A 25,285-nucleotide genomic window follows, 5' to 3' on the forward strand; every position below is an offset into this window, starting at 1 on the left:
TCTTCATGGTGTGGAATTCCCTAGTGAGGTTGGCAAAGAGGGATTCCAAGACACTGCGCGTAACCGGCCCCTCCGGGTCTTCCGAACACGGTTCCACCGAAGGTTCGTCCCGCGCCGGGGCCGTCTCTGTTCCTCCAGCCCCGGCCTTGAGTACCAGGTCCTTAACCGACTTGTCTTTGCGAGACTTATTGGTGGCCTCTTAAGATAGGTGTCCTCTCTCGCTGATGGAGAAGAAGCGACGGAGCGTCAGATGGGGCCTTACACCCCAGATGTCGGTGATTCCCCCCTCCAGATAACTCTCCTAGTACTAGTCACAAGGCCCACTCCACAGGTCTAAGAACCGGTGTCAAAGTGCTCAAGTAAGCTTGGCATTGTCCCTGGCCAGTTGACGCGGTCAAATGTTGCTATCGCCGCCGCGCAAAAGGCCAGCTTCAGCCCCCTCACGGGAATCCAAGGGAGGCCACTGTAGTGCTTCAGGCCCCCACAGCAGCGTCCGCAGTAGTAAAAGCGCCGACTTGCTTGCAAGCGGCCCGCCCAGCCACACTTCCTTCTTCAAGGCACAGGAGCCTCAATCAGCCAGGCAGCCCCAGACAGGGCCTCACATCCGTGTCTGTCACGGGATGTCTCCGCTCACGCACTCCTCACAGCCCGACCATGAGGCAGGCCGCGGGAAGCGCTGGACAGGCACAGGCTGATCTCCGATTGCCGGAATTAAGCACCAGATTCACACCAGAAGCGGCCCTTCAGTGGGTCCCGAACCCAAACAAAGTCCGAGGCAATGTCTGGAAGTCCGCTGGTTGCAGCTATGCAGGTTGGGCCCAGATCGGCGGTTGGAGCGGCGAGCAGGCACGTCCTACTCGGCCGCCATCTTGACCAGGCCCCCAGTGATGACATTTTGATACTCTGCAACCATGGAGGAACATCACTGTCATCTCCGAGCAACTCTCTAATGTCTCACTGAACATGGAGTAATCCTTCACCGGGACAAGATGTCTATTCTTTCAAAAATCCATTGAATTCTTTGGCTACGTGTTCAGCCAAGACGGAGTCAAGGTGGATCCCCAGAAGTCACAGGCCATACAGCAAGCCCCTGCTCCGACGACAGCATCAGAGACCTGGAGCTTCCTCGGAATGGCCACCTATTGTGGGCGGTTCATACCCAACCTCGCCACGATAGCAGAACCGCTGCGCGCCTTGACGAAGAAGGATGCTACCTGGAGGTGGGGCAAAGAAGAAAAAGAGGCGTTCCAAAACATCAAAACGACATTATTAGGAAAAACCACCATGGTATACTTCGTCACCACATGGCTGACTGAGCTCCTGGTGAATGCCAGCCTCATTGGGCTTAGAGCGCTCCTGACCCAAGAGACGGAACCAGGGAAATGGGCTCCACACGCGTTCGCGAGCAAGGCTCTCACGCCGACCAAAGCCCGCTATTCTCAAATTGAAAGGGGGGCGCTAGCTATTAAGTGGACTTGCAACCACTTCCATTTGTATGTCAGTGGGCACCAATTCAGAGTTGTGACTGACCACCAGCCTCTGGTCCCGCTGTTCAGAGGCACCGCCCCACATCCCCCACCAAAGATTGAGTGATGGGCGATACAACTACACCATTATCAGATGGAACTGGTCTATCGCCCCGGGGCAAAGAAACCCGGCAGACTTTGTGTCACGACACAATCTGGACAGGGTGGAAAAAGGTACTGATCAGGAAATGCGAACAGAAGAGTACATCAACATGCTGTTGCAATGGGCGTGCCCGCGAGCTCTCACCCTAGACGATATCAAGGCAGAGACCAGCACGGATGCCGTGCTCATAAAAGTAGGAACTCCCTACGGAAGGGCTCCTGGGAGGACTTCCTTCATGCAAAAGACACACAATTGATGGACGGAATGCTGAACAAATCAAAACATTCAACCCCAGTCAAGAGATCTGGGTTAAACTCATCCTTCTTTTGCTCACCATGCCACCCCAATTTAGACCTGGCCATATGCAAATCAGTCTTGACCCCGGTGCCTCATGGGAACAGTCCAGCTTGAACTGCCAAGCCTGGTCCTACCTGGACCAGAAACAAGCATCCTAGGACCGGTTTCGGGGTTTCACCCCCATCAGCCAGGATACCTTGGATCCAGTGGCACAGTGAGCCCGGGACCCACGTCTGGGCATATCCGGCGCACTAAAGGCGAGAAAGCAAAAGACACACAATTGATGGACGATTTGTCACCCTGAGTTGGACGGGTATGCCCAGACGTGGGTCCCGTGCTCTCCATGCCACTGGAGTCAAGCTATCCTGGCTGATGAGGAATGAAACTCCAAAACTGGTCCTAGGATGCCTGTTTACAGTCCAGAGAGGGCCTGGCCTGGCAGTTCGGGTTGGACTGTTCCCATTGGGCACAGTGTCAAGACTGATTTGCATATGGCTGGGTTCAAACTGGAATGGCATGGTGAGCAAAAAAAACTATGGATTTAGGCCCCGATCTCTGTACTTGGGTGAATGTATGACATTGTTCTGCATTCTGTCCATCAATTGATGTTTTTGCATTTGTCACCACTTTTTTGCATTTGTCACCCCGAGTGGGACAGGTATTCCCAGACGTGGATCCCGTGCTCTCCATGCCACTGGAGTCGAGCTATCCTGGCTGATGTGGAGTGAAACCCCGAAACCGGTCCTAGGATGCCTGTTTCCAGTCCAGGGAGGACCTGGCCTGGCAGTTTGGGCTGGTCTGTTCCCATTGGACACAGTGTCAAGACTGATTTGCATATGGCTGGGTTCAAACTGGAATGGCATGGTGAGCAAAAAAACGATGGATTTAGGCCCAGATCTCTGTACTGGGGTGAATGTAGGACATTGTTCTGCATTCTGTCCATCAGATGTTGGTTTTTGCTGAGGACTTCCTTCATGGCACCAACAGATGGAACGAGTCAGACAGAGACCGGCTAGGAAAACTCTGGAAGGTACGGGACGAGCTAAGCGCCGCTGCTGATGGTGTAGTACTAACAGGCTCCCGGATCGGCATTCCTGCAAATCTCCAGGAACTAGTCACAATGCTGGCTCACGGAGGACATCAGGAGACAATGAGGATAAAGTCACGGATGAGGGAGAAGTATGGTTCCCTGGACTTAAAGCAGCCATGGATGCACGTGAACTGCAGACCCTGCTAGCTCACTAGCAGCCAAGAACCTCCTGCATCGGTAATAACGTAAGACCCTGTGGCCATCCCTGTGGTCATGGGTAAGTATGGACGTTGGAAGTTTTCCGGATGGACGAGCATCCGCTGTGCTTATCGATAACTGATAGTTGAAGTAATCCCACCCACATCCTTCGCCCACCTACAACCTGTCCTAGAAAAGACATTCGTGCTCTTCGTGCTACCCCATGAAGTCAAGACAGACAACGGACCCCCGTTTCAAGGAGGTGAGTTTAAAAACCTGTTGCGCTGCTCGTAGTCCACCATCATTGCTTCACCCCACAATGGCCGCAGGCAAACGGCGAAGCCGAACGCTTCATGTGAACGCTCAACAAGATCCTCCGAATAGTGGTCGCGGAGCAATCTAATCCATGAAGTGGCGCTTCATAGGTTCCTACGGAAGTATCGCAGCACCCCATACTTCACGACACAGAGGTCACCCTGATGCTGGTGGGACCCCATCGAGACACCATCCCCGCAGCAGACAGTGGGGTCCCCGAGCCCTATGACCCTGCCAACACTCAAACTTGGTAAGCAGCAAACAGCGAGCTGGCCGGTGGAAAACGAAGAGCGAAAACCTGTGTCATCGCACCAGGGTGTACTGTCCTAGTACAGAACCGTCGCAGTGGTGAGAAGTTTCGCATGGCATACGAACCAGGGCTGTGGACTGTACTGAAGTTCAATGGAACTGCTCTCACAGCCCGACGAGTAGAAGAGACCATCACCAGATACATCCTGGTTCAAGAGAGTACAAGGGTCAGACGCAGAGATGATGCCTCCCGGACCTGTAGATAGTGGAGAAACCGCGGTCGAAGGCCTTCCACCGTGCCTGGACTAAGACCAAGCCGCTACAAATTCACCTCCAACACAGTCGCAGAGGCTGAACCAGACAGCACCACAAAGGCCTCGTCTTCTAGCAATTCGATGAGGAATCAAGGAGACTGCTGACGCAAGTATAACCTGAGTCCCAACCCAAGACCAAGCCAAAGACTCAGACTTTGTGTTGATCGATTTATTTGTTTTGAATACTGATTTGGGATGGAATCTAGTGGTCTAGATACCGCAGCTCTCATGACCCTAGACCCATGGCCTGGAAGGGCCTCCACACAATGTATCACTCTCTGGCCAGGCGTGGCCAAAGAGCTTAAATAAAAGGGTGTAGATCGCTCGGGACTTCTGGGCCAGTCTGCAACGGAGAGTGGCTGTGTGTGTGTTATTTGTGCTTCCTCAGCTAGGCCGCACCCGCACCACAAGTGCATCATTTCATGGCCGCTGCGCAAGGGGCCTTCGGTCTCACGCCATCTGCCGTGCTCTTATGATTTACCCAGCCCAAGAAATAGATGCGTTGCTCAGTCCTCACAATAGGAGCCCACGACTCCCTTTAAGCTCGTGCCTCACACAGCCATGCAGGCAAAGTCGAAAGACCTTGCGCTCTGATGTCAGAAAGTTCTAGATCTGTTGCCAGCCTAGCCCACCCGTAGCTGCTTGCTTCCAATAGGATATAAGGAGGCGTTGACTGTGTACGTTAAGTGTGCTGGTGCCATGGGATTAAAATGTGTCAGCTGTGCTCATTCAGAAAGAAGCTTTTCATTATTTCCTGCTTGACAAGAACCCAACATATCCAAGTGTGATGAGGCTTCTTTAATTTTTGGTTTGTAGCCTTATAATGTCCAAGGATGGAGGCCATTGGTCTCGACTGCATATGCTGTCGTCTAAAGTCGTGCTTTTCTGCTTTGACCTTTCAGCAATCACCAGTTTGTATTACACTGTCAGATGTTTTTGCACTTGCGTACCCACCCCATGTGAAATAACCCATCTAAATCATTTTTGCTTTCTGTGTCAACTTTCATGTCGCACCTTCACCAGTAACCATGTTTTCTGTTTCTAGTGTGTGTTTCTCCAGAGTATGTACCTATCTATGGTGGGTTTCGGACCCTTCTTGTAGCCTCTCTGCTTTGTTCTGCGTGTGATCCTAGGAGGGTAGTTAGGCCTGATGTTTACATGGTTCTGTTCTTTCTTGTGTGACTCTGCCTGCAACCCCAGAATACAACCCTCTGGTCTTTGAGCCCTCTGCAAAGCTGCTTGACTCTTGGTCTCTGGCGGTTTATTAATTTCATTCCATTTGATAATCACCTCTTGGCATCCTTCAACATCCCTACCAATACATGCTATTTACATGTGACTGGCCGTAGGTCCCGGAAATTTATATGGTGCACATTCAGTTTCTCGTCCCTAGGATGCTTGGGTGAGGGAAAATGAATTTCCAAAGACGAGACACTTGTAAGGGAGAAGATGGGACAACTGCGGTGTGTGGGTAAGACGGCAGGAAGTGCTAACAGAGGAGAGAGTTTGAGCTATTGGCATTGTAAATGACAATGGCTTTTATTTATGTGTTAATTATCAAAACAGAATAATAAAAGGCATTGCCATTTACAATGCAAATAGCTTAAACTCTTGCAAATGCGAGACCAATTGCATTGCAAATGCTTGTTCCTCAATGGAGCAGCTCCTTTCTACACCTGCTGAAAGTCTCTTCACCGCTGTGCTCTAGAGGTGTCTTTTCAGCATGAGGGCGACTGTCTCAGGATCTGGGAGCCACCACTGATTGGTCCTCCCACAGCACTCTGCATGATTCCCAGAGCCCTCACCCTCAGGACCCCAGCAGCATCAATAGTGGTGAGTCTCCAGTAGCCCCCGCTGCCATATTGGCAGGTCATAGAAAGTCAGCAAGGCTCGAGAGTGGACCCGCTATCCATATCGCTCTCACTTGGGCCTTGCTTCAGTACATCCTCCGCCGTCCACACCCCAAGGACCACTATGAGAGAGCAGATGTCTCGGACCACCACAGGTGGTGCCGGCCTTGCTGCTTCTGTTTCTTCCCAGTCGTGGAGATCCATGACCAGCCAGAGTTGCTTTCTGAAGAATGTTTTCCCCTCATTGTGTTTAGGTGCTTTTGTGCAGCCAGAAACAAGGAATGCATGGCTTGTGGTTGAGCATCATTTCCTTAGTGTTGTTTTCCACAGTTTTTTTTAACACTCAGCATACTATTAACAAGCATTGGCATAGCCAATAGGTCTCGCCTTTGGGACCTTATAAGTGCTTAGCCATGCAACAGTTGCATAACTAAATACTTATAAGGTCCCAAAAGCGAGACGTATTGGCTATGCAAAGCGGCCGTGCGGCAGCGAAAGTCAAAGTGATCACAATCACGATCAAACATCAAAGCGGCCGCAAAAGTGAAAGTAATCGCGGTAAAGCGGGGCGCGCGCGCCCGTGCACATGCACTGTAGCTCTAGGCTGGCCTGGTAGCACTTTTTGGAGCCCTCTCAATAAGTATCGCCAGACCAGCCGATGCGCTGGGTCAGGCGAGACCTAAAAATATGAGAGTGACTCCTAAAGTGTTCGAGGTTGTGGCTTTTTGACATCCGGGAGATGCAGAGCACCTTTTATCCAATACATTAACAGGACCCAGCTCCAAAGACATATGAGGGCACCAATTGAACGCTCCTAAGGACTTTGGTTTTGTCCATGGTCATTGTAGAAGGAAGAGTTTGGTGATATGTGTGGCGTTCTAACTTATTGCCGAAAACACAGTAATATGCCCTGGATTTGAAGAGGGTAAGTCTGACTTTTTATTTCTTTAATAACACATCAAGTACAAAGGAATGCCAGATAGAATTTCTGGAATGAGAGATGAACACATGTTAAGAAAAATCACACTTGGTTAATCACCAATGTGTCTCCCTATGCCTCCTGAACATCCTGTACATGGGAGGAAGATGTATAACTCACAATCAAAAGCTGAACATCATGCTTTATGCTAGTATACTGTGGCTAGGCTTATATTTAGTCCCTGTGTCAGAAAGAGATCAAATAATGATGAAAGATAAGCCACATTATTCAAAATATTTTATTGCTCTACTTAACCAGCGAAAAGAAGCCATTGCTGGTTCTGTCCAGCAGGCCTCTATACCCTTTGTTTTCCTGCACCCCCATCACTTCACCCTGTCCTATTTCCGTTCTCCTTGCAGGTTTTCTCTTAGGATCGCAAAAGAGATAATCCCTATCATTTCATTTTTCTTGGCGCTTGGTTGGCTGGACCAGGCTCAACTTCATCCCTTTACTCAATAACACCTTATTTGCAATTACCTTAGCTTCTTCTTTTACGGCTTGTTTCATAGGTGCAAATTGACAAATCCTTCTTTCTGAACACTTGAATTCTTACTTTGCTTTAGAAGAAGCTAATCTTATTTATTTTGTCTTTCAGGTAAGAGACATGAAAAACCGTAGTAAATCCTACATCATACCCCTGATATGAGACTGCTTTGTTAAATTAGATTCTTTGGCAACTGTTTGACTATCTTTTTTGACTTTTTGTGGACTCATTTTGAGCAAGTTGCTCCCAGTGTGTTAGAGATATATTCTCAAATAACCTGACTGGTTTTAAGCCTTGTGTGGGATGTTATAGACAGATGTTCCCACTTGGTCTGTCTTTGATCTCTGTAGTCAGACCACGGCTCCTGGACTTGTGCCGATTGTCAAGTCGATGCACCCGAAGGCGATCCAGGAGCAAGCCATAAAGCTTTAAGCAGTGTGGCACAAGAAGGCACCACATTATTCCTGGTTCCTATTCCGGGGAAGATCTAAGGCCCAGTCACAGAGTCGGTCTCATGATCGGTCATCTTCGAAGTCCAAGTTGTCATCATGAAGTCGGGTAAGCCAAAAAAGCACAAGAAGTCTAAGTGTACTTTGTCTTGACACCCTCGTTTTCATGCTTCTAGGCCCCACTTTGACAGAGCCAGAGGCCGGATGTTCTTCGTGCTTCCCTGACTTCCCTTGAGCCAGAGCACCCACTACCCAACTTATGAAGTTTTATGTGGTCATGCACTCTCATTTTTGTGTTCTGGCTCCCTCTGCTGAGGTTTTTGGCCCCAGAAGATGCCCCAGCTAGGATACCACTGGTGAGCTTGCTCCTGACGCACCCCCTGGATCTGCCTCCAAACCAACTCCGGCACCAAGGCCAAGGCCGAAGTGTGTCCTTCTGACGCTGCACTCAAATTCTCCGGCGCCACCCGACTACGTTGAGCCCATTGATTCCGAATCGGCACTGCTCAAAATCAATCCCGACACCATCCAAACTAAGTCAACCATCTGGTTTGGACACACTGGTGCAGGTCTTTGACAGGCCTGCTGCAGAACTGGACTGGGAAGGACGATGACAACACCTACCAGTTCTTTAACCCCTCTGATGAGATGACCCATCCGTACCAAGATGACAAGTGGTCTGAAGAGCTTGGAGATACCGGTGGATTAAATAAGTTTGCAGATGTTGGCCTAGTCTCATCCCTGGGACCTGCCATGGAGGAAGGCGCGTCCTTCGCTGTGGTGGTGAGGAGGGTGGTGCAGGTCCTCGACCTGCAGCTTCCCTCCACCCATGTTACGACCAACTTCTTAGAGGTACTTCAGCCAGGTCCATCCCCTTTGTAGTCCCTGCTTCTCTTCAACAAGACACTCTCCTGGGGACTTGGGCCATACCCTGCATAGATGATCCAGTGCACAGGATGATTGACTGTTGCTAACGCCCTTTTCTGGGAACCCAGTTTGCCTCATCCAGCACCCAGTGCCTGAGAGCCTGGGTGGTGCAGGCCTGTCCCACCATACTTCTCCCCAGTGCATTCCCCACCGTTCCCACAGACAGGGAATCCAAGAGGCTGGGCACATTCTGGAAGAGAATCTTGTCTTCCACCATCCTAGCACTTTGGTCGGTAAACACTGCATGCCTCTTGGGCCGATACTTCCACATATTGTGGGACACAGTTGTGCAAGTGCTGCCCATGGTCTTGGAAGCGGCCCGGCCATACTGAACCAGGCCTTTATTGATGGTAGAGATGAAGCAAAGTTTCCATCTGGTGTGGGTTGGACAACACCGCTTAGCTTGGTAGGGCTATCACCTCCCCGGTGGCACTACGCTGCCACACCTGGCTCCGATCAAGTCGCTTCTCGAGGGATGTCCAGTCGGCTCTAATGGACATGTCCTTTGACGACTCTCGCCTCTTCGGTGACCAAATAGATTCAGTGTTTGAGCTCTTTAAGGAGAGTCAGCTTCCACAGGGGAGTTGGTAACCAAAGTCAGCTTGTTATCCAATCCTCCCGCCCCTCTGACTGCTGCAGCTTCTAAGGACCTTTAGCATGCACTTCATACCGCAAAGCCATGCTGTTGTTGGCAGTATCAAGCACTATCTACTCCAGTGCAAGCATTTATAATTTTGTTTTTTTTAACAATTTATATTGACTTTTTCATATTGCTTTACATAGATAGTCATAACATTTGGGCTGATTGTTGTAATTGTACATTACATTTCTACTGATTTACCGGCGGTGAGGGAGTATACTAGAGTAACAGGCTTTGCTGTTGAACACCCTACTGTGGTCGTGCAGTACCGCAGTATGCCTTAATGTAGTTTTGGTAAGGAATTGTTTGAAAAAGTATCCAATCTGTAGGACTACCGGCGTGCATAACTAACTAGGGATGGGAACCTGGGATAAGCGTGTCAGGGCGAACTGGAACCACTCCTGTGGGCGTCTAAAAATAGGAAGGATCATGTTGTTGCGGGCATTTGTAAGGGGGAGGGGGCGGGGGAATGGGGTTCTCCGGGAGCGTGTCTCAAGCGAGCTTGAACGCTTTATGTGGGTCTCTATTCTCGTGTGGGTGCTGCAAGATCACGTATCATAGTGAAGTCTGGGAGTAAGGGTGTCATCACAAGTGTTTGGGGGGACTCGTGTTGTGTATCCTGGCTTGGGACTTCAATCGTACTTGTCAGGGGGTGATGGTCGTTGAAGGCTTACTGTGTGGTGGCTGAATTGGTGAAACAGTGCAGCCCACTCTTTGGAAATGTGTTTCCTAGGTACACCTTGTACCTCCTCCCGCCTGATTGTATCTTTCTCTGCCGAGCCTCATTTACCAACTGCTCCCACCCAGGCTGTCAGCAGGGGTCCCTTTGGGGTTCTCTAGTACATTGTAATCCCTTTCTTTTCCAGCAGAAGGGCTAGGGAGGCAAAGCGAGTTTGGACCCTGAGGGTTTTTCGTCTGTGGAATATCCCTATCCCGCTGGCCTCCCAGGTGTTAATGTCAGTCACCCCTGTTAGGTCCTGGCACTGTCTCTTGTATTGTACTTCAATAGGGCTGTATCGTGGGACATAGCCAAAATGTGGGGAAATGTTGGATCTGGGGATTGACACCTCGGGAACAAAAATCACGTATCTGGGTAAAGACGTTGAAGCCGTGCCGGGGTAAGGTAGGCACGATGTAGTATGGAGAACTGTATATTTTTAAAGCAAGCGTTCCGGGACACTTTCTTTGGGTATTCTAAGGCGCATTCCCATTCCTTGTCATTCAGTGGGTGCCCTATCTCCTCCTTCCACTTCTGTCGTAGTGGGGTGAGAATAGTGGCGGTGAGATCTCGGATTGCTTTATAGAGCCATGTGATTAAATGTCGCCCCAAGCCCATGGAATTATGTGTAGTACTGGGTGTGTTGCGGGTTCCCCTTCAGAGAGATCCCAGATGCGGCGGCTGCTGATGACTATTGGTCTATGGAGTAAGAATTGCCCCAGCGGTAGACCTGTCTCTTCTGATAGCTGAGCAAATAGAATCAGTTGACCCTCCGTGAACAGGGATCCCACCTCCAGGACCGAGTGACTCCTCCAGACTTGCAATGCTCGGGCAAAGTAGTATCCCCCGTTTCTGGGCAGGCCGGCCAGCGGAAATAAAGGGGCATACAGGGGGGTCCTGCCAGACATGCGGTGCAGTCGTAACATGCACGCTCGTGCCACCGTCACCTGTACGGGATGTGTCGACGCGGGGTGGTGCCTGGGAGGAGCAGGAGGCAAAGAACTTGTACTGACATAGATCCTCCCTCCAAGGTGTTCTCTGCCAGGTGTCGTCAGGCTGTCCAGCGGGACCGCCACTGGAGCTGCGCCGCAAGAAAGTAGGCCTCAAAGGATGGCGCTCCCAGACCCACTTGGTCTGTCGGGAGTTGCAGCTTTGAGAGGACCACTTTCCGGCGACCTCTGCCCCATAAAAGGGGGCTTAATAACATGTCTGGTTCTTGAAAAAAGGAACGTGGAGTGATAAAGTCAGATGCCAAGGTATCGTGGAGTGGCATTATTCCAAGCAGTGCTCGAATTTCCAACTCTTTTCTCTCGCTGGGGAAGGTCTGGACTTAGTGGGTATAAAGTGGATTTCGCCCAGTTAACTTTTAGCCCGGCCACAGCTGCAAAGCCTGAGAGTATGTTCCATATGGGGCTGAGATCTGCTGTGATATCTCAAGCATATAGCAGCAAATCGTCCATGTATAGGGACACAATATGCGTGGTGCCTGCTATTGGAATACTCCAGGCTTCTCCTTCCTGGCGTAACTGAATCGCAAGAGGCTCCTTCGCCATGGTGAACAAGAGAGGGGAGAGAGGACACCCTTGCCTGGTGCCTCTCTCTATCCAAAGGGACGGTGAAATGCATTTGCCCTGGACATGAGCTTCTTATATAATATTTTTATGTGTGCTCTGAAGACGAGCCCCATCCCACCTGTTGCAGTGCCTCGAAAAGGTATGGCAAGGTCAGAGTGTCGAATGCTTTTTCCAGGCCCAGGATCAGGCAAGCCACCCTGGGGTAACGCCCGAGCCTGGTCCTGAACATGAAACATCCTGAGGATGTTTTGGCATGTATTTCTGCCCAGCACTAACCTGTTTTGATCCGAGTGTATTAGCAGTGGGAGCATTGGGCCTAATCGGTCCAACTGGATCTTGCCCAGGATCTTACAATCAGCAGACAATAGTGTTATGGGCCTATACGAGGCTAACTGCATCGGGTCTTGTTGAGGCTTCAGAATCAAGACTATGAAAGATTCCTGTAGAGAGCCAGGCAATTCCCACTCCTCCAGTGCTGCCTCAAACATGTCTACTAGTTTTGGCGCCAATAATGCAATGAAAGTGCTGTAGTACTCCAGGGGTAGGCTGTCTATTCCGGGGGCTTTGTTCCGGGCTAGGGCCTGGATTGCTTGTTTACACATCTAAGGGTGTGATTATTGTCTCAAGGAGGGCCTTGTAGTCACTCGGCATCTGGGGTATGGTGAGAGGTGCTTGGAAGTGATCAAATAGCCTCTGGCAGCTTTGCTTAGCGCTCTGGTATATCTTTGCATAGTGGTCATGAAAAAGTCACAGGATGTCAGTCTGAGAGGTGGCAACACTGCAAGCAGGTCTGACAATTTCAGTGATTGGCCGTGCGTCTTGATTCTGGCGGGCGAGCCAGGCAAGGAGTGCTCCTGACCTGTCCCCTTCCCTTTGTTTCCTGGCTGCATATAGCTCGAAGTTATATCTCCGCGAGTCTGCGAGCCCCTCCTCGTATGCCATCTTGGCCTCTGCGACTTGGGTGGGGGTCACCGAATCTGAGTCTGCTGCCTCAGTCATGGACGCCAGCTCACGTTCTGCTTTTTGTAGGCTTCAATCGAGTGTCCTGCGGACTCCCGCTATCTGCAGGTCCCTTTAATGGCCACTTTGAAAGCGTCCCACTCCAACGTCCGTGTTGGTATTGTTAGTGAAGTATTCTTTGATACTGTCTTCCTGATCATGGCGAAGAACTGGATCTTCCAGGCATTCCCGCTGTAATTTCCAGGTGGGGACTGGCGGGTAGGTTGGCCTCCACTTAAGGGTCAAATGGTGTGCCTCATGATCAGAAACCACTCTTCCTAAGTAATCTACTTGCTGGGCCATAGGAATTATCGTCGGAGAACACAGGAACTGGTCGATACACACCCGTAAATTATGGGGTATCGAGTGGAAGGAGTATAGCCCATATAGTTTGGGTTCCAGCTCCTCCACACGTCTGTTAGAGACCAGCATTGTGCTCATGACCTGAAACGCTCCATCTTTGCTTGGTCAAAGGAACCAGCGCCTGGGGGTGCGACCTGTCCAAGGATAAGTCCAACACACAATTGTAATCACCCCCCAGTACCCATGGTGATGTCGTGAATTGCATCAGGACTGCTGATAGAGAGTCCCAGAACTTCCCCTGGTCAGCATTTGGGGCATAGGTGCTGCAGAAGTAGGGGTTGACTGTCTAGGAACCTCTCTATAAGTGTCTATCGCCCCTCCTTGTCCACCACTTTACGGGATTCCTTGAATGGAATCCCCGGTTTAAGACAGATCAGTGCTCCACGTGCAAATGCGAAATATGTGGTGGCACAACAGTGCCACACCAGCGTCTTTGCACTCGTTCTAATTCGGTCTTTGTGAGGTGTGTTTCCTGTAACAGGATTATCTGTGCTTTCTGGCGCTTGGCGTAAGAGTAAACCGGGTATTGTTTACTTGCTGTGTGCATTCCCCGGACGTTTCGGGACAAGAGGCAAACATCCGTGGCCATTGGCATGATACAACGTGCTTTGGGTTTGGGGGCGGGGTGAGTGGGGAGTGTTGTTCGCCAACCCTGACCCCCCTGTGTGTAATGTCATTGAGTGAGAGCCCGCACTGAGTGGGAGTGTATTCGGGAGAGTTTAACCGGTGCTGTGGGACCGGGTCACAACATTGCAGACCTATCACAACTGAAGATACGTCCAAACTGTGCATGTAGCTAACGTCCTAATGTATTTTAGGGGATATGTGCTTCGGGTCCTGTATCTGTTGCTTAATGCGGCCTATGCTCTCAAATGTGTTGTCGTTGGGTCTATTGTGCTTGAGAAGAAGTCCACGTGGCGATGAGTACCAGTGAGGCCTCAATGTGTTTTCCGGGGCATGAGCTGGATGGGGACTGTGTCAGGAGTGTCAGTTCCCTTCAGATTAATGTATCTGCTGTTTGGGGGGTTAATAAGGGTGGAGTCAAGATACTTGTGTCTCTGGAATCTTCCTCGGATAAGATGATGTATGGACCATCCTCTCTGTCTGAGTTCGTCGTGACTAGGTCCAGATTCACCCCTGTTTGAAGAGCACTTCTTCGTTCACCTATTTTCTCCTCGAGGTTGGAGGGACCGGTGATGGGGCTCTGACATTTCGGCTCCTGACACTGAGGGCCTTCTTTCCCCGGTGTGGCCAGCCTCGTGGTTCCAGCAGGTTGTGGGCTGCTTCCCGGTATATACTGTCTTGGGCATGGAATTCCATCCAGTCTAACGTTGGCTACAGGTCCGTGAAGAACCGTGTGCCTTCTTCATGTATGATCCTGAAACGGGCTGGAAAAAGAAGTGAGTATTGGATCCCTTTTTGGCGGAGCATTCGTTTTGCCTCCAGAAAAGGGTCTCTTTTCTGTTGGAGTAGTCCGGGAAGACCATCACCCGTTTATCCTCCACCTGAAGTGGCCCATTTTGTCTGGAGGCTCTCAGCACAGCATCTCTGTCCTGAAAGTTGAGTAACTTCGAGAGTAGTGGCAGTGGAGGTGTCCCTTGGGGAGGTCGCCTGGAGGACTGCTATGGGCCCTCTCCACTGAGAAGAAGGGTGTGAGTTCGGAGTCGGGGTAAATGATTTGAGCCATGTCTCTATGTACTTCACCTAGTGGGGTCCTTCAGCCCCTTCTGGTAAGTTGGTCATACGGATATTACTTTGGGGAGATTGCCCTTCTGAGTCATCTCTCCTCCAGTCTGGTTGTACGGGTTTGGTGGTTCCGTAAGATTTCCTGCTGTTATTTAGCTAACGGCTGAAGTGTGGCAAGGGCTCTCTCTCCGTCCGCCACTTTGTCAGCCAGCTTTTGGTGGTCGTCTTGCAGCACGCCGAGATCCGAGGACAGGGCTTCAAACCTGTCCTCTATTGTGGACATAGAGTGCTCAATTGCGGCCAGTACTTTGTCTAGCTTGTCGGACATCGACTGTGGTGTGGCCACTTCGGCTGCTGGAAGGTGATCAGAGTTCGAGTACAGGCGTCATTCTGGGGCTGGGGTCTGCAGTCCAGTGGTAGAGCGTAGGGGCCCCATGACGTGTCTAGATGAGCAGCGGGATCACTTTCTTGTGTATATCCTGGAGCGGCCCAGTGGCTTTGATCTTCTGTGGGGGGAACGGGCTGCTGCCATTGTCTTGTGGTGAGTCGTCAGGACTTTGGTGTCTCCCGCCACAGCAGGCGCGACCGCTGTCGAGAGGCCAGTCTCTAATCGGCAGTGGTAGAAGGGGATATCCGTTTCTTTTGTCTCTACGATGTTTCAGAAGGCTTTCATGCCTGGTCTTCCATAGCGCCTGCACAGCCCCCTGCTCCATGAAGTCGCTATGCCTGGTTTGGATGGTATTGCGACCTGGTTGGAGGTTTTGCAACTAGGAGAATCCCCTGTGTTTAGCCTTGTGTTGACCGGGGGTTCCCGCGTCGACGCCGAATCTCATGGTGGTTCGCACCCTGTCTGGTGCCCCGCTGGGTACTGACTGCTTCGCTTGTGCCTCATGGCCTGGCGCCGATCTGTGTGATTTATGCGGGGCACTGGTTCCCCCTTAAGTGGATTTCCGTTTTCAGAGTATTTCAGGGGGTTTTCATGTCTGGCCTTCCAAATAAACGGCTTGCCGTCAAGTGCACCGCTTTTCTGCAGCTGGACTGGCTTGTGGTGCGCTCCAACTAGTGGCTCTACAGCTGTAGCAGTCTTCTGGATTTAGCGCTTTAAGTAGTTGAGGCCTCCCGCGTCGTCACTAGCTCCTTGGGCGGTTCTGATTTCTCGCATCTTGGCTCGTCCCCAGACTTCTTGCTACATCGACAACTTGCTGCTGAAGGTGGGCTTGCCCCAGGCAGTTGTCACCCACCTCCGGACTGGAGAAAATATCCTGCATTCGCTGGGGTTCACTACCAAGATGCTGAAGTCTCATCTGACTCTATAAATGCGCCCTTTCATTAGAGCTATCCTGGACACAGTGCTGTTCCGCGCCTGCCCTCCGGAGTGGAGAGTCCTGGACATTCGGGCTATGATCCTGATGTTTCAACCTCTGCCCTGGATTTCAGTGATACTGACTCTGCTGTGTTTGATGGCCTCCTGCATCCTGCTAGTGAAGCACGCCTGGTGGCATATGCGGGCTCTACAGTGAGACTTGAAGTCCCAGTGGGCGCAGTATATGGGGAATCTCTCCGACCTTAAGATTTCAAAGGAGACCTCTCCCTTCCCCACCCAGAACTGACCATGGTGACAATGCATCGCTTCTGGGTTATGGTGGCCAATTGGGAGACGCGCAAATCAGAGTACTCCAGTCTCCGGTGGAGCTCCAGCTCCACATCAATCTTCTGAAGTGGAGGGTGATTCGCTTAGCATTAAAAACCTTCCTCCAATCCATTAAAGGAAGACGTTCACAGACAACACTACTGCCATGTTGTATTATAAAAAAAATAGGGCAGTGTGGGGTTGTGGACTCTGTGTCAGGAGGGCTTGCACTTCTGGACCTGGCTGGAGCGGCAAAACCTCTTCCTGGTCATGCTGCACCTGGCGGAATCTCTGAACTTCAGGACGAACAAACCTTATGGATCACGAATGGCACCTACAGCGAATGTGGCGCAAGGTCTCTTCAGAGAATGCAGATACGATATAGCTGCCACCATCAAGAACACACACTGCTCTGCGCGTTTGAGGATCTAAAGTGGCTCTCGCTGTGAAATGTGTAGAACCTGGGACTCGTATGGCTTTTTGCCAATACCGCTCCGGCCCGGAGTTCTGAAGAAAATCATGACCGACCGAGCCCCAGTCATCCTAGTGGCTCCAGACTGGGCAAGGAGAGATTGATATCACAAAATCCTGAACATTAGCATCTGTCCTCTGATGAGTCTGCCTCTTCAGGAGGACCTTCTGTTGCAGCAGCAGTGCAGGTTACTACACCTGAACCTTAAGAACGCTCCATCTTCCTGTGTGGAAATTGAGTGACAGCAGTTAGATGCCATTTATCTGCCTCCCGAGATCTGTGGTGTTATCTTAGCAACCAGGCATCCCTCGACAAAGACTGTATACACCTGCCTATGGGATAGATTTGTGGCCTAGAGCTCATCTCATCATGTTGACCTGCTTTCAGCCCCCTTGTCTGGAGATTTTGTTGGTTTATGCAGTCTGTAGCCTGGCAAGGCTTTGCCCAGGTCATCATCAAAAGGTTATCTTTCGGCCATGTCTGCTTTTTTGTGTTAGCTGGATCAGCCCTCTCTGTTTAAGTCAACCTTAGTGACCCGTTTTATCAAAGGCTTGCAACATTTGCTCCCTCTACCTCTTTCCACATGCCACAGTGGGAACTTAATTTGTTTCTTCTATTTGTCATGGATTCACCATTCGAGCCCCTGCATAGTTGCCTGTTCAGACTTCTTTCAATACGTTCTTCGTGGTCATTACCCAGCCCAGTAAGGTGAAGGAGCTCCAAGCTCTTTTCGTTAACCCACTATACACTAGCTTTTACCCAGACAAACAGTTTTTTTGGATGAGTGCCTTCCTTTTGCAGAAGGTAGTCACTGCCTCTGTTAGCCAGAACATCACGCTACCTACATTTTTCACCACACCTCATCTTTCTAAGGTGAAGGAGAGACTCCATCGCCTGGACCTAAAGAGTGCTCTCTTTCTACATCGAGCACACTAAAGACCATCGGGTGGACAATCAACACTTCATTGGGTTCACTAGGGCCAAAAAGAGCAAGGTAGTGCAGAAACCCACCATCTCTTGATGGATTGTACTCTGCACCAAGATCTGCTACGCATAAGCTAAAATACAGCCTCCTGAGGGCTAGCGAGCCCATTCAACAGGGACAGAGCTATAACTACTGTGTTAGCATGCAGGGTACCTGTCTTGGAAATCTTTTAAGCTATGTGGGCGTCACTCTACACGTTCATGAAGCACTACTGCTTGGATAGCCAGGTCTGTCACAAAGGCCATTTTGCCCTCCTGGTCCTCCAGGACTACCTAATTGGAGCCGTTTGACCCACCTCCAGGGTGGTATTGCGTAAGTATCTATTCTAAGGTGAAAAATCTGCAATTAGAAGTCTCTATCAGAAGAACAAGTTGCTTTCCTTCTGTAACGCTTTTTCTGGTAGACAGTCTGTCAAACCACAGATTCATCGCCTGCTCGCCCATCCTCCCCGTTCTGCTAAATGGGCTTGTCACACTAATATCCTGTTAGATTCTACACACTGGTCGAACACTCAGTCTAACATTGCTCCCCTTTTCATTGGCACAGAAATAGTTGCGAAAGACGCCAGTCGCAGCTGCTGCTTGGAAGCAGCAGGGGGGGGGGGGGGAAGGGGCGAGGAGGGGGAGGAATATTGTTTTTTTTTGTTTTTTTAAAAAACACTACTTCCCGGCTGGCCGGCTGCAGCCGCCTCTTCTGTGTCCTCTTCCTGGGAGAAGCTGGAACCACCAGGGCTCCCTGCAGCCAGTCACAACGCTGCAATGCAGCGTTGTGATGGTCTGAGCGTCTTAGTGGAGGAGCCACTACTGAAAGAAACTAATGTCAGGGTACTGCGGTGGTTCCTATACACGTCCCTGCTGATCAACACCACCTACTGGCATGCAGAGACTCAGCTTTAGACTTTCTGGATCTAATCTGACGCTATGAGAATATTCTACGGTGAGAAATCTGCGGTTTGATATACTCTACCAACAAAAGCATTACCGAAGGCAAGTAACTTTCTGTTATATGAATTCCCTTTCTTGCATTGGTTACTGAAGCTTTTGTTACTCTCGGAGTTTCCCTCTCTACTGAGGTAGAAGCATTTCTCATTTCATGTTCGTAGTGGTTTCCCATCTTCACACTTGGCCTATGGGTTTCTTGCTTGCTATAAGTAGCCACTGGTTTTCCAAGAGTATGTCTATATTAATTAAGTCTTCCTAGGGACACTATGGATCATTGGTTGTTATAATGATGCTGTAGTATTCGCTCAAGGGAAAAGAAGTAAAGAGTATGTTCCTCTGTGTGGCTACAGGCTCACTAGCTTACAATTCTCAGATTATTAGTGACTGAAAACACCAAGATACATAAATGGCATGTTTACAAGCATTGTACTGCATTTGCACATATCATTATGGATCAAATTTGAACTGTGCTTTTATATGTCTGCTTTTCTCTCTCTCTTTTCTAGGTCTTCATATTATCTTCAGCCTGGATGAGGTCCATTTTATACAGAACCTTGTGTTTTATATAGAATGTGCTTATAAAACTGCTGTAAGTACACTTTTGTAAGTGAAAATGAATGATTTTCTTGATGGTGAAATATGTGTTTAGGTGATTGAAAGATGAATAATTGCTAGGAAACTGTGAGGGTAGTTCTTTGGAGTGAGAAAGAGAGAGATGATCTTTTGGTTAGCTTATGTGCCTAGGAGCCATAAACCTGTTTTTAAGTCATGTATGTCTTACTTGAAGCACTGCATGATTTTGAGGAAAATGTTTCTCTCTATGTCTCTTTTCGCGTTGCTCAAGTCGTTGCCAAAAGCTTCATTTCATACATTTACATGCATATTAAGCAGACACCAATTATTCTTCCTTGGCAGCAAAATTATGCTACAACAATTATGCTTAATCAGGGAGGTCTTTCAGCGAAGTGTTTTACAAACTCACAGACTGCTGCTGCGTACTCGAATTTCATATCTTTCCTCCATGATGCTTTAAGGAAAATCTTCCCTATGGTCAGTTTCTCCAACTTTAACAAAATTTCACAGAGATGATCCAACACACTTCTCTTCTAAAAAAAAAAGAACACAAAACATTTAAAAAAAAATAAACTCAATCATTGGGAAATCCTCAGCAAAGCGACAGGCCAATTGCAAAAGCTTCATTTGTATTCAGAGGTGAAACATGCCTGAGGGTCATGCTAGTCCACACTAGACAAACTGAAATGCCCCCGACCCAAACACAAGAAATAATCCAGAGTCCTTCATATGTGGTTGGGCAATATTTTTGTGACAGATGTAGTGTTTACCCTTTCACAAATACATCAAAAGACATTTTCTGATGGATACCTCTAACCACAGGATCATCACCTTAGAATATTTCCCTAGACTCGATCACAATTTTTTTTCATAGTAGTGCATCTGCATAACACTACTTGGTTCCTTGTAGCCCTGTGCTGGTGCCATGCCATTCCAGAATGACTCAGTGGACGTGAATATAGGTGCTGCCCTGTGAGTTGATATTCAGTGTGTTTTGAAAGATGTCTCCACCAAAAACGACAGGTTTTCAAGCTGTGCTTCGTGTGGAGGAAAAAGATGTTGATCACTGATCGAATGAAGTGTCTTTGGTGTTCGGGTTCGAAACACAACTCTTAAGTCGTGTGATAAGTGCTTCATTCTTACTCTGACCCTGTGCCAGAGCAGGGGGCACTGCAAGATGTGGTTGATAATAATAGTGCTGGGGATGTTTTGCTCCCTACACATTATACTGATGATTTGCAGAACGCAAATGGATGTGAAACCTCTCGTGAGACAGAGCTTGACTTGCTACTTGGCCTCCAATGGAAAAAAGTGCCTTGTTTGCAGTGTTGGTTGGAGGGAGCAGCTGAGTCACTAGAAATGTAGCCAACTTCCATTGAAACCAAAGCTATTGTTCTCACTGAAATTCTGCAGCCTGTGCCAATTAACTCATCTCTCTTTCTTCAAATTATGCCCCCTCAGAAACTGGTGGCTACTTGGTTGAAGACTTGTTCTTGCTCGCCTGTGAATAGGCAGATGGCCAAACATCACAGATCGGTGCCTGGTTTCCTCGCAGATTATCTTCAAGCACCCTACCCAAGAAAGTCTTATTGTAGAGGTCTCCACCAGTAAATTAAATCAAAACTTCTTTCCGACCACTCCTCCAGATAGGGAATCCAAGCAAATTGGTGCTTGCGGCAAATTTATATATTTTTCCGCCTGTTTAGCACTGTGGTGTCCGTGAATGTGGCCTATTTTCCAGAGAGCATCCCACATGCCATGTGGCGCTTTGCCAGCAAGATCTTGCCTGTAGTCCCAGATGATCTTATAGTCTCTTTGGCCCAAACAATGATAGTCAGGACACTGCAAAACATGTTATCCAAACAAACCTATATGTTACAGGTTACCTGGGCAGGGGAGTCGGTACCATTGTTGTCCCTCGTAGACCTGCATGAATGCAATTCACATTATTCTTTGATGTCCCTAAAAGACATGCCTTGTGATGGGTCCCACCTCTTCGGAGAGGAGGCAGACTCTACGTTGGAGCTCTTTACTTATAGTGAAGCTAAGGTATGTTCCTTGGGGTTGGTGACTCGTACCAAGCAGCTCCTGCAATCTGTTTTGTAGGTTTAGAATTATATAGTTGCTCATCCCCTACTATAACAGTCACCAAGCCAATTTATTTTGCAAATTGCTGTGCATGCCTTACTGGTGGGGACAGTATTAATAATTTCCTCTCAGTTTGGCAATCCATCATGTCCAACAGAATGGTCTTACACATTACTCAAAATGGCTACGCCCTGCTTTTCCTTTCCTGCCCACCCGCTATTCCTTCCCTCCCCACCCGCTATTCCTTCCACACCAGAACAGATCTCAGAAAAACACCTCTCAATCCTATTACATGAGGTGCACCTGTCGCTCTCCAAAGGTGCCATTGAATGGATACCTGACAGACATGGGTGGGGTTGTTACTCTCACTATTTCCTTGTTACGTAAAATGATGGAAGCTTCAGGCCTATCCTGGACCTGCCACCACAGAATGCCTTCCTGCGGAAGGATACATTCAGAAATTTCAAGCTGGCTCATATCCGGTCTGCTTTGGAACCGAGCAAATGGATGGAGTCTTTAGATTTGCAGGATGCATATTTTCCTTTTTTTAAATTTTCTTTTATATACATTTTATTGGCATTCTACAGAGAGAAACAATAGAGGAAACATAGTAAGTGCCAGTGCATATAATCTGAATAGCCATGGTATAGACAGCAACAATCCAAACATAGAGATAATACAGTAGACATCTTGTTCGAGGCTCCCAATTCCTCAGCTTTGTCTGTGTTCCAGTAAGCTCTGCAGTATCACCAATAGTATCCTCATAAAAGCCAAAACAACAATTCTAATCCCCCTCACCCACTTGTCGTCCAAGAGGAAGAACACTGATAAGGCCTCATGTCGTCAACATCTATTGTGAAACAGGGGAAAGTTATGATATGTTAGGATGTAGCTAGCTCAAGTAGACCCCTAGAGTCTCTGCAGAGGCTGACGGCGTGTTGGGCCGCACGACTGTCCGAGGGAGCATATGCTGCATATAGGGTATGGTTCAGCTAGAGTTTTGGGGGAACCTCTGTGGTCAGGGGCATCTTCATGTTTAAGTTCTTCCAGCAAACCCTCCCAGCCTTGGGCCATCTCCATCGGGACCCTCTCCCATTTAAGCATCTATCAGAAGGTTCATACCCCCATATTCAGTCCAGCGTACAAGGTCGCTATGCCACTTCACAAGTGTAGGCCTGTGGGGCTTTTCCAAATAATGGTTATTTGGCTTTTGGCTTATAGTAGCACATGGTCTACAAATTTGTTAGTCACTGTACGCTTGGCGGGCCCAAAGAAAAGACTCAAAAGGTGCGTGTAAAAGCAACAGTTGTATATTGCGATCAGTGCTGTCATTAATAAATGTCATTGTGTCTTTCCAGAATTCAATAAAGTGTGGACAGTACTATAACATAAGTAATAGCTCAGCACACTCCTTGCTAGAACTAGGACACGCTGTCTGGGTAGTATGGATGTATTTGTTTATTTTGCCCGGGGTGAGACATGGTGTATGCAGGTAATAGAAATTAATTAGTTTAAAACAGGCATTCTGCAACCCTCGGGGGATACTAGCAAGCACCTGTGCCCTATCCTCATCTGCCAATAGGGTACCGTCGGCTGTTGCCCACTCGTCTTGCAAATCATGAAGGAGGGTGATCACATTCTCCTGTAGTGCGTTATAGAGGCCTGCAATAGCTTTGTGTTTGCCTGAGGTTGTACACAGTATGTGACATCAGCCCTTGTATGTTTTGGTCTCAGTATGGCCATCCTGCATTTCTTGCTCAGTGCTGCTGAGAGTGCACCAAACAGTAAGGACTTTAGGTCGTGTCTGAGTGTAAGTCCTTAAAGAACTTCGATTGCCCACAAGCGCATAAGCCACCCAGCGTCTCAATGCCCGATGCCACCCGGTCCACCAAGCACGGTCGGGTATCTACAGGTAGAAGGAACACAATCTAACTGAGGAGTATCCCTGGTGAGTAGGGGGTCACTGTGTTAGTTTTCTGGAGGTAGCTTGTCCAGCAGTGTCTAGCCACAAGCTGCAAACTGCGAGGCTCATCCCTAAGTTTCCTGAGATTCAGGAGCAGCTGGGATAACCATGGGCGGCGTGGGTTGGCCTAAATGCCACAGCTTCGACCTTCCCCGAGTTTTGTCTGACATCCAACGTGACACCCGCTGCACCAGGGCTGCTAGATATTGGGATTCGAAATCTGGGGTTGCTAGGCCATCATCTAGGTTGGGCACTAGAGTTTTGCTAGTGCTACTCCACGCCAACCCTATTCCAACTGAAATCAATCAATAGTGTATTCAGTTCCCTGAACCTCTGGGTACGACTGTGGGGAGAGTAGCAATATAAGATCCTAAGTAAAGCCACCGCAACCCTACCTATCACTGAAAGGGGGAGCGTCTTCCAGAACCCCGCTCCAGCTCGGAGCACTGTAATCACTTTCCTGGTATTACCCTCCAGAATATCGATTTCTTTCCTATAGAGCTGGACCTGCAAATAGTGAAACGAGTTCTGTTCCCATGTGGCCCCCCCATGGTCTACGGCATCCTCTTCCATGGGATGTAAGGCGAAAAAGGCAGTTTCTTTGTCAATTCACTCGCAGCCCTGAGAGAGCTCTGAAGTTGCCCGCGAGTCGGGAGACTTCGTCAACGTTAGTTCGTTTATCATTGAGGAAGAGTTGCATGTCATCTTAGTACAACACAATGTGATGAGTGTCCCCCAGGGCCTTAATGTCAGCATAGTGCATGCCCTTTCGATCCCTGCATGCCAGGGGTTCTACTGCAATAGAAAGATCAGGGGGGACAAGAGAAACCCCTGTCTCATGCCCCGCGCCACACAGTAAGCATCAGAGATCACCCTGCCAACTATCACACGTGCCATGGGAGGGGCATATAGCAGCCTGGTCCAGTCAACAAAGCCCCTGCCAAGGCCCATCTTTCCCCATCACAACGTACAGATATTTCCAGTCTAAACTGTTGAGGCTTTCACAATGCCTACTGACTTCACTACTGCCTCTGGAGTCAAGTGTGGGGCCGCCAGCAGGAGTGCCATGACTCTCTGGATATTTAAAGCTGTTTCTCGCTCCGGTATGAAACCAGTTTGATCAGGATAGATAATGCGGTACATATAGGGTAGGAGCCGTGTAGCCAAGATTCTGGCCAATATTTTATAGTTGACATTTAACATTGACGTTGATCTATGTGCCGCAGCATCATGAGCCTTCGTTTTGTTTTGATAAGGGGAAAAATCAATGCCTCCCTTGTAGTAGGCGGCAGGGAACAACTCGCCATATTTTTTTTTTAAACAAATTTTATTGTGTCAAGCCACAAATATTCTGTAGAGCCCTGAAATCCAGAGAACATCTGCCACATATATGATACAATAAAAGCATTGACGTTTATGCTTTACGAATTATAAGGCAACATGTAATAACAACAAAAGAAAAGCAATAAACCCCCACCCCCCCAATGCACTGTCAATATACCCTCCCCCAGCAATTGCAGCTCATCCCTCACAGTGAGAACTGAAATCATAAGGAAATACAGATGAAGGCCCCAGCCAGGCCGAGCCACTCCCGAACTACATTGTAACATACCATCTTCAGTGCGTGTCCATACCAAGTGTGATGGGTTCTAACAAAAGTCCTCTATAATCAGCCCACCGCTTCCAGATCTTTGTGCTTATGCGGACATCCCCTGGTCGTAAAAATTGGAAGCTCCAGTCTCATATTGAAGTCTAAGCCATTCTTCCATGCCGCCAAGTGGGGTGAGGCAGCCGCCTTCTAATGGCGTGCAATGTCGCGTTTAGCTAGCGTAAAACCCAAAAACATTAGGTGGCGTTTGTAAATGTTGCCTCCAATCCCTTCCATAACATGTTGGAGTGCAAGCCTAGGTAAATGGGGAAGGTCCCATCCCA

The 25,285-nt window shown here is 49.0% G+C and overlaps 1 protein-coding gene across 3 annotated transcripts in view; it reads left to right on the forward strand.

Moving 5' to 3' along the window:
* PHKA1 (phosphorylase kinase regulatory subunit alpha 1) overlaps positions 1-25,285 on the forward strand; it is a 1,109,231-nt gene that overhangs the window by 226,113 nt on the left and 857,833 nt on the right. For all 3 annotated transcript variants that reach the window (XM_085630734.1, XM_085630735.1, XM_085630736.1), the window contains exon 5: positions 19,236-19,318. In XM_085630734.1, coding sequence (XP_085486860.1) covers positions 19,236-19,318 — 83 coding nt within the window. The remainder of the gene's footprint in view (positions 1-19,235; positions 19,319-25,285) is intronic.

The sequence above is a fragment of the Triturus cristatus genome, chromosome 10, assembly GCF_964204655.1.
Source record: "Triturus cristatus chromosome 10, aTriCri1.1, whole genome shotgun sequence".
Classification (NCBI taxonomy): domain Eukaryota; kingdom Metazoa; phylum Chordata; class Amphibia; order Caudata; family Salamandridae; genus Triturus; species Triturus cristatus.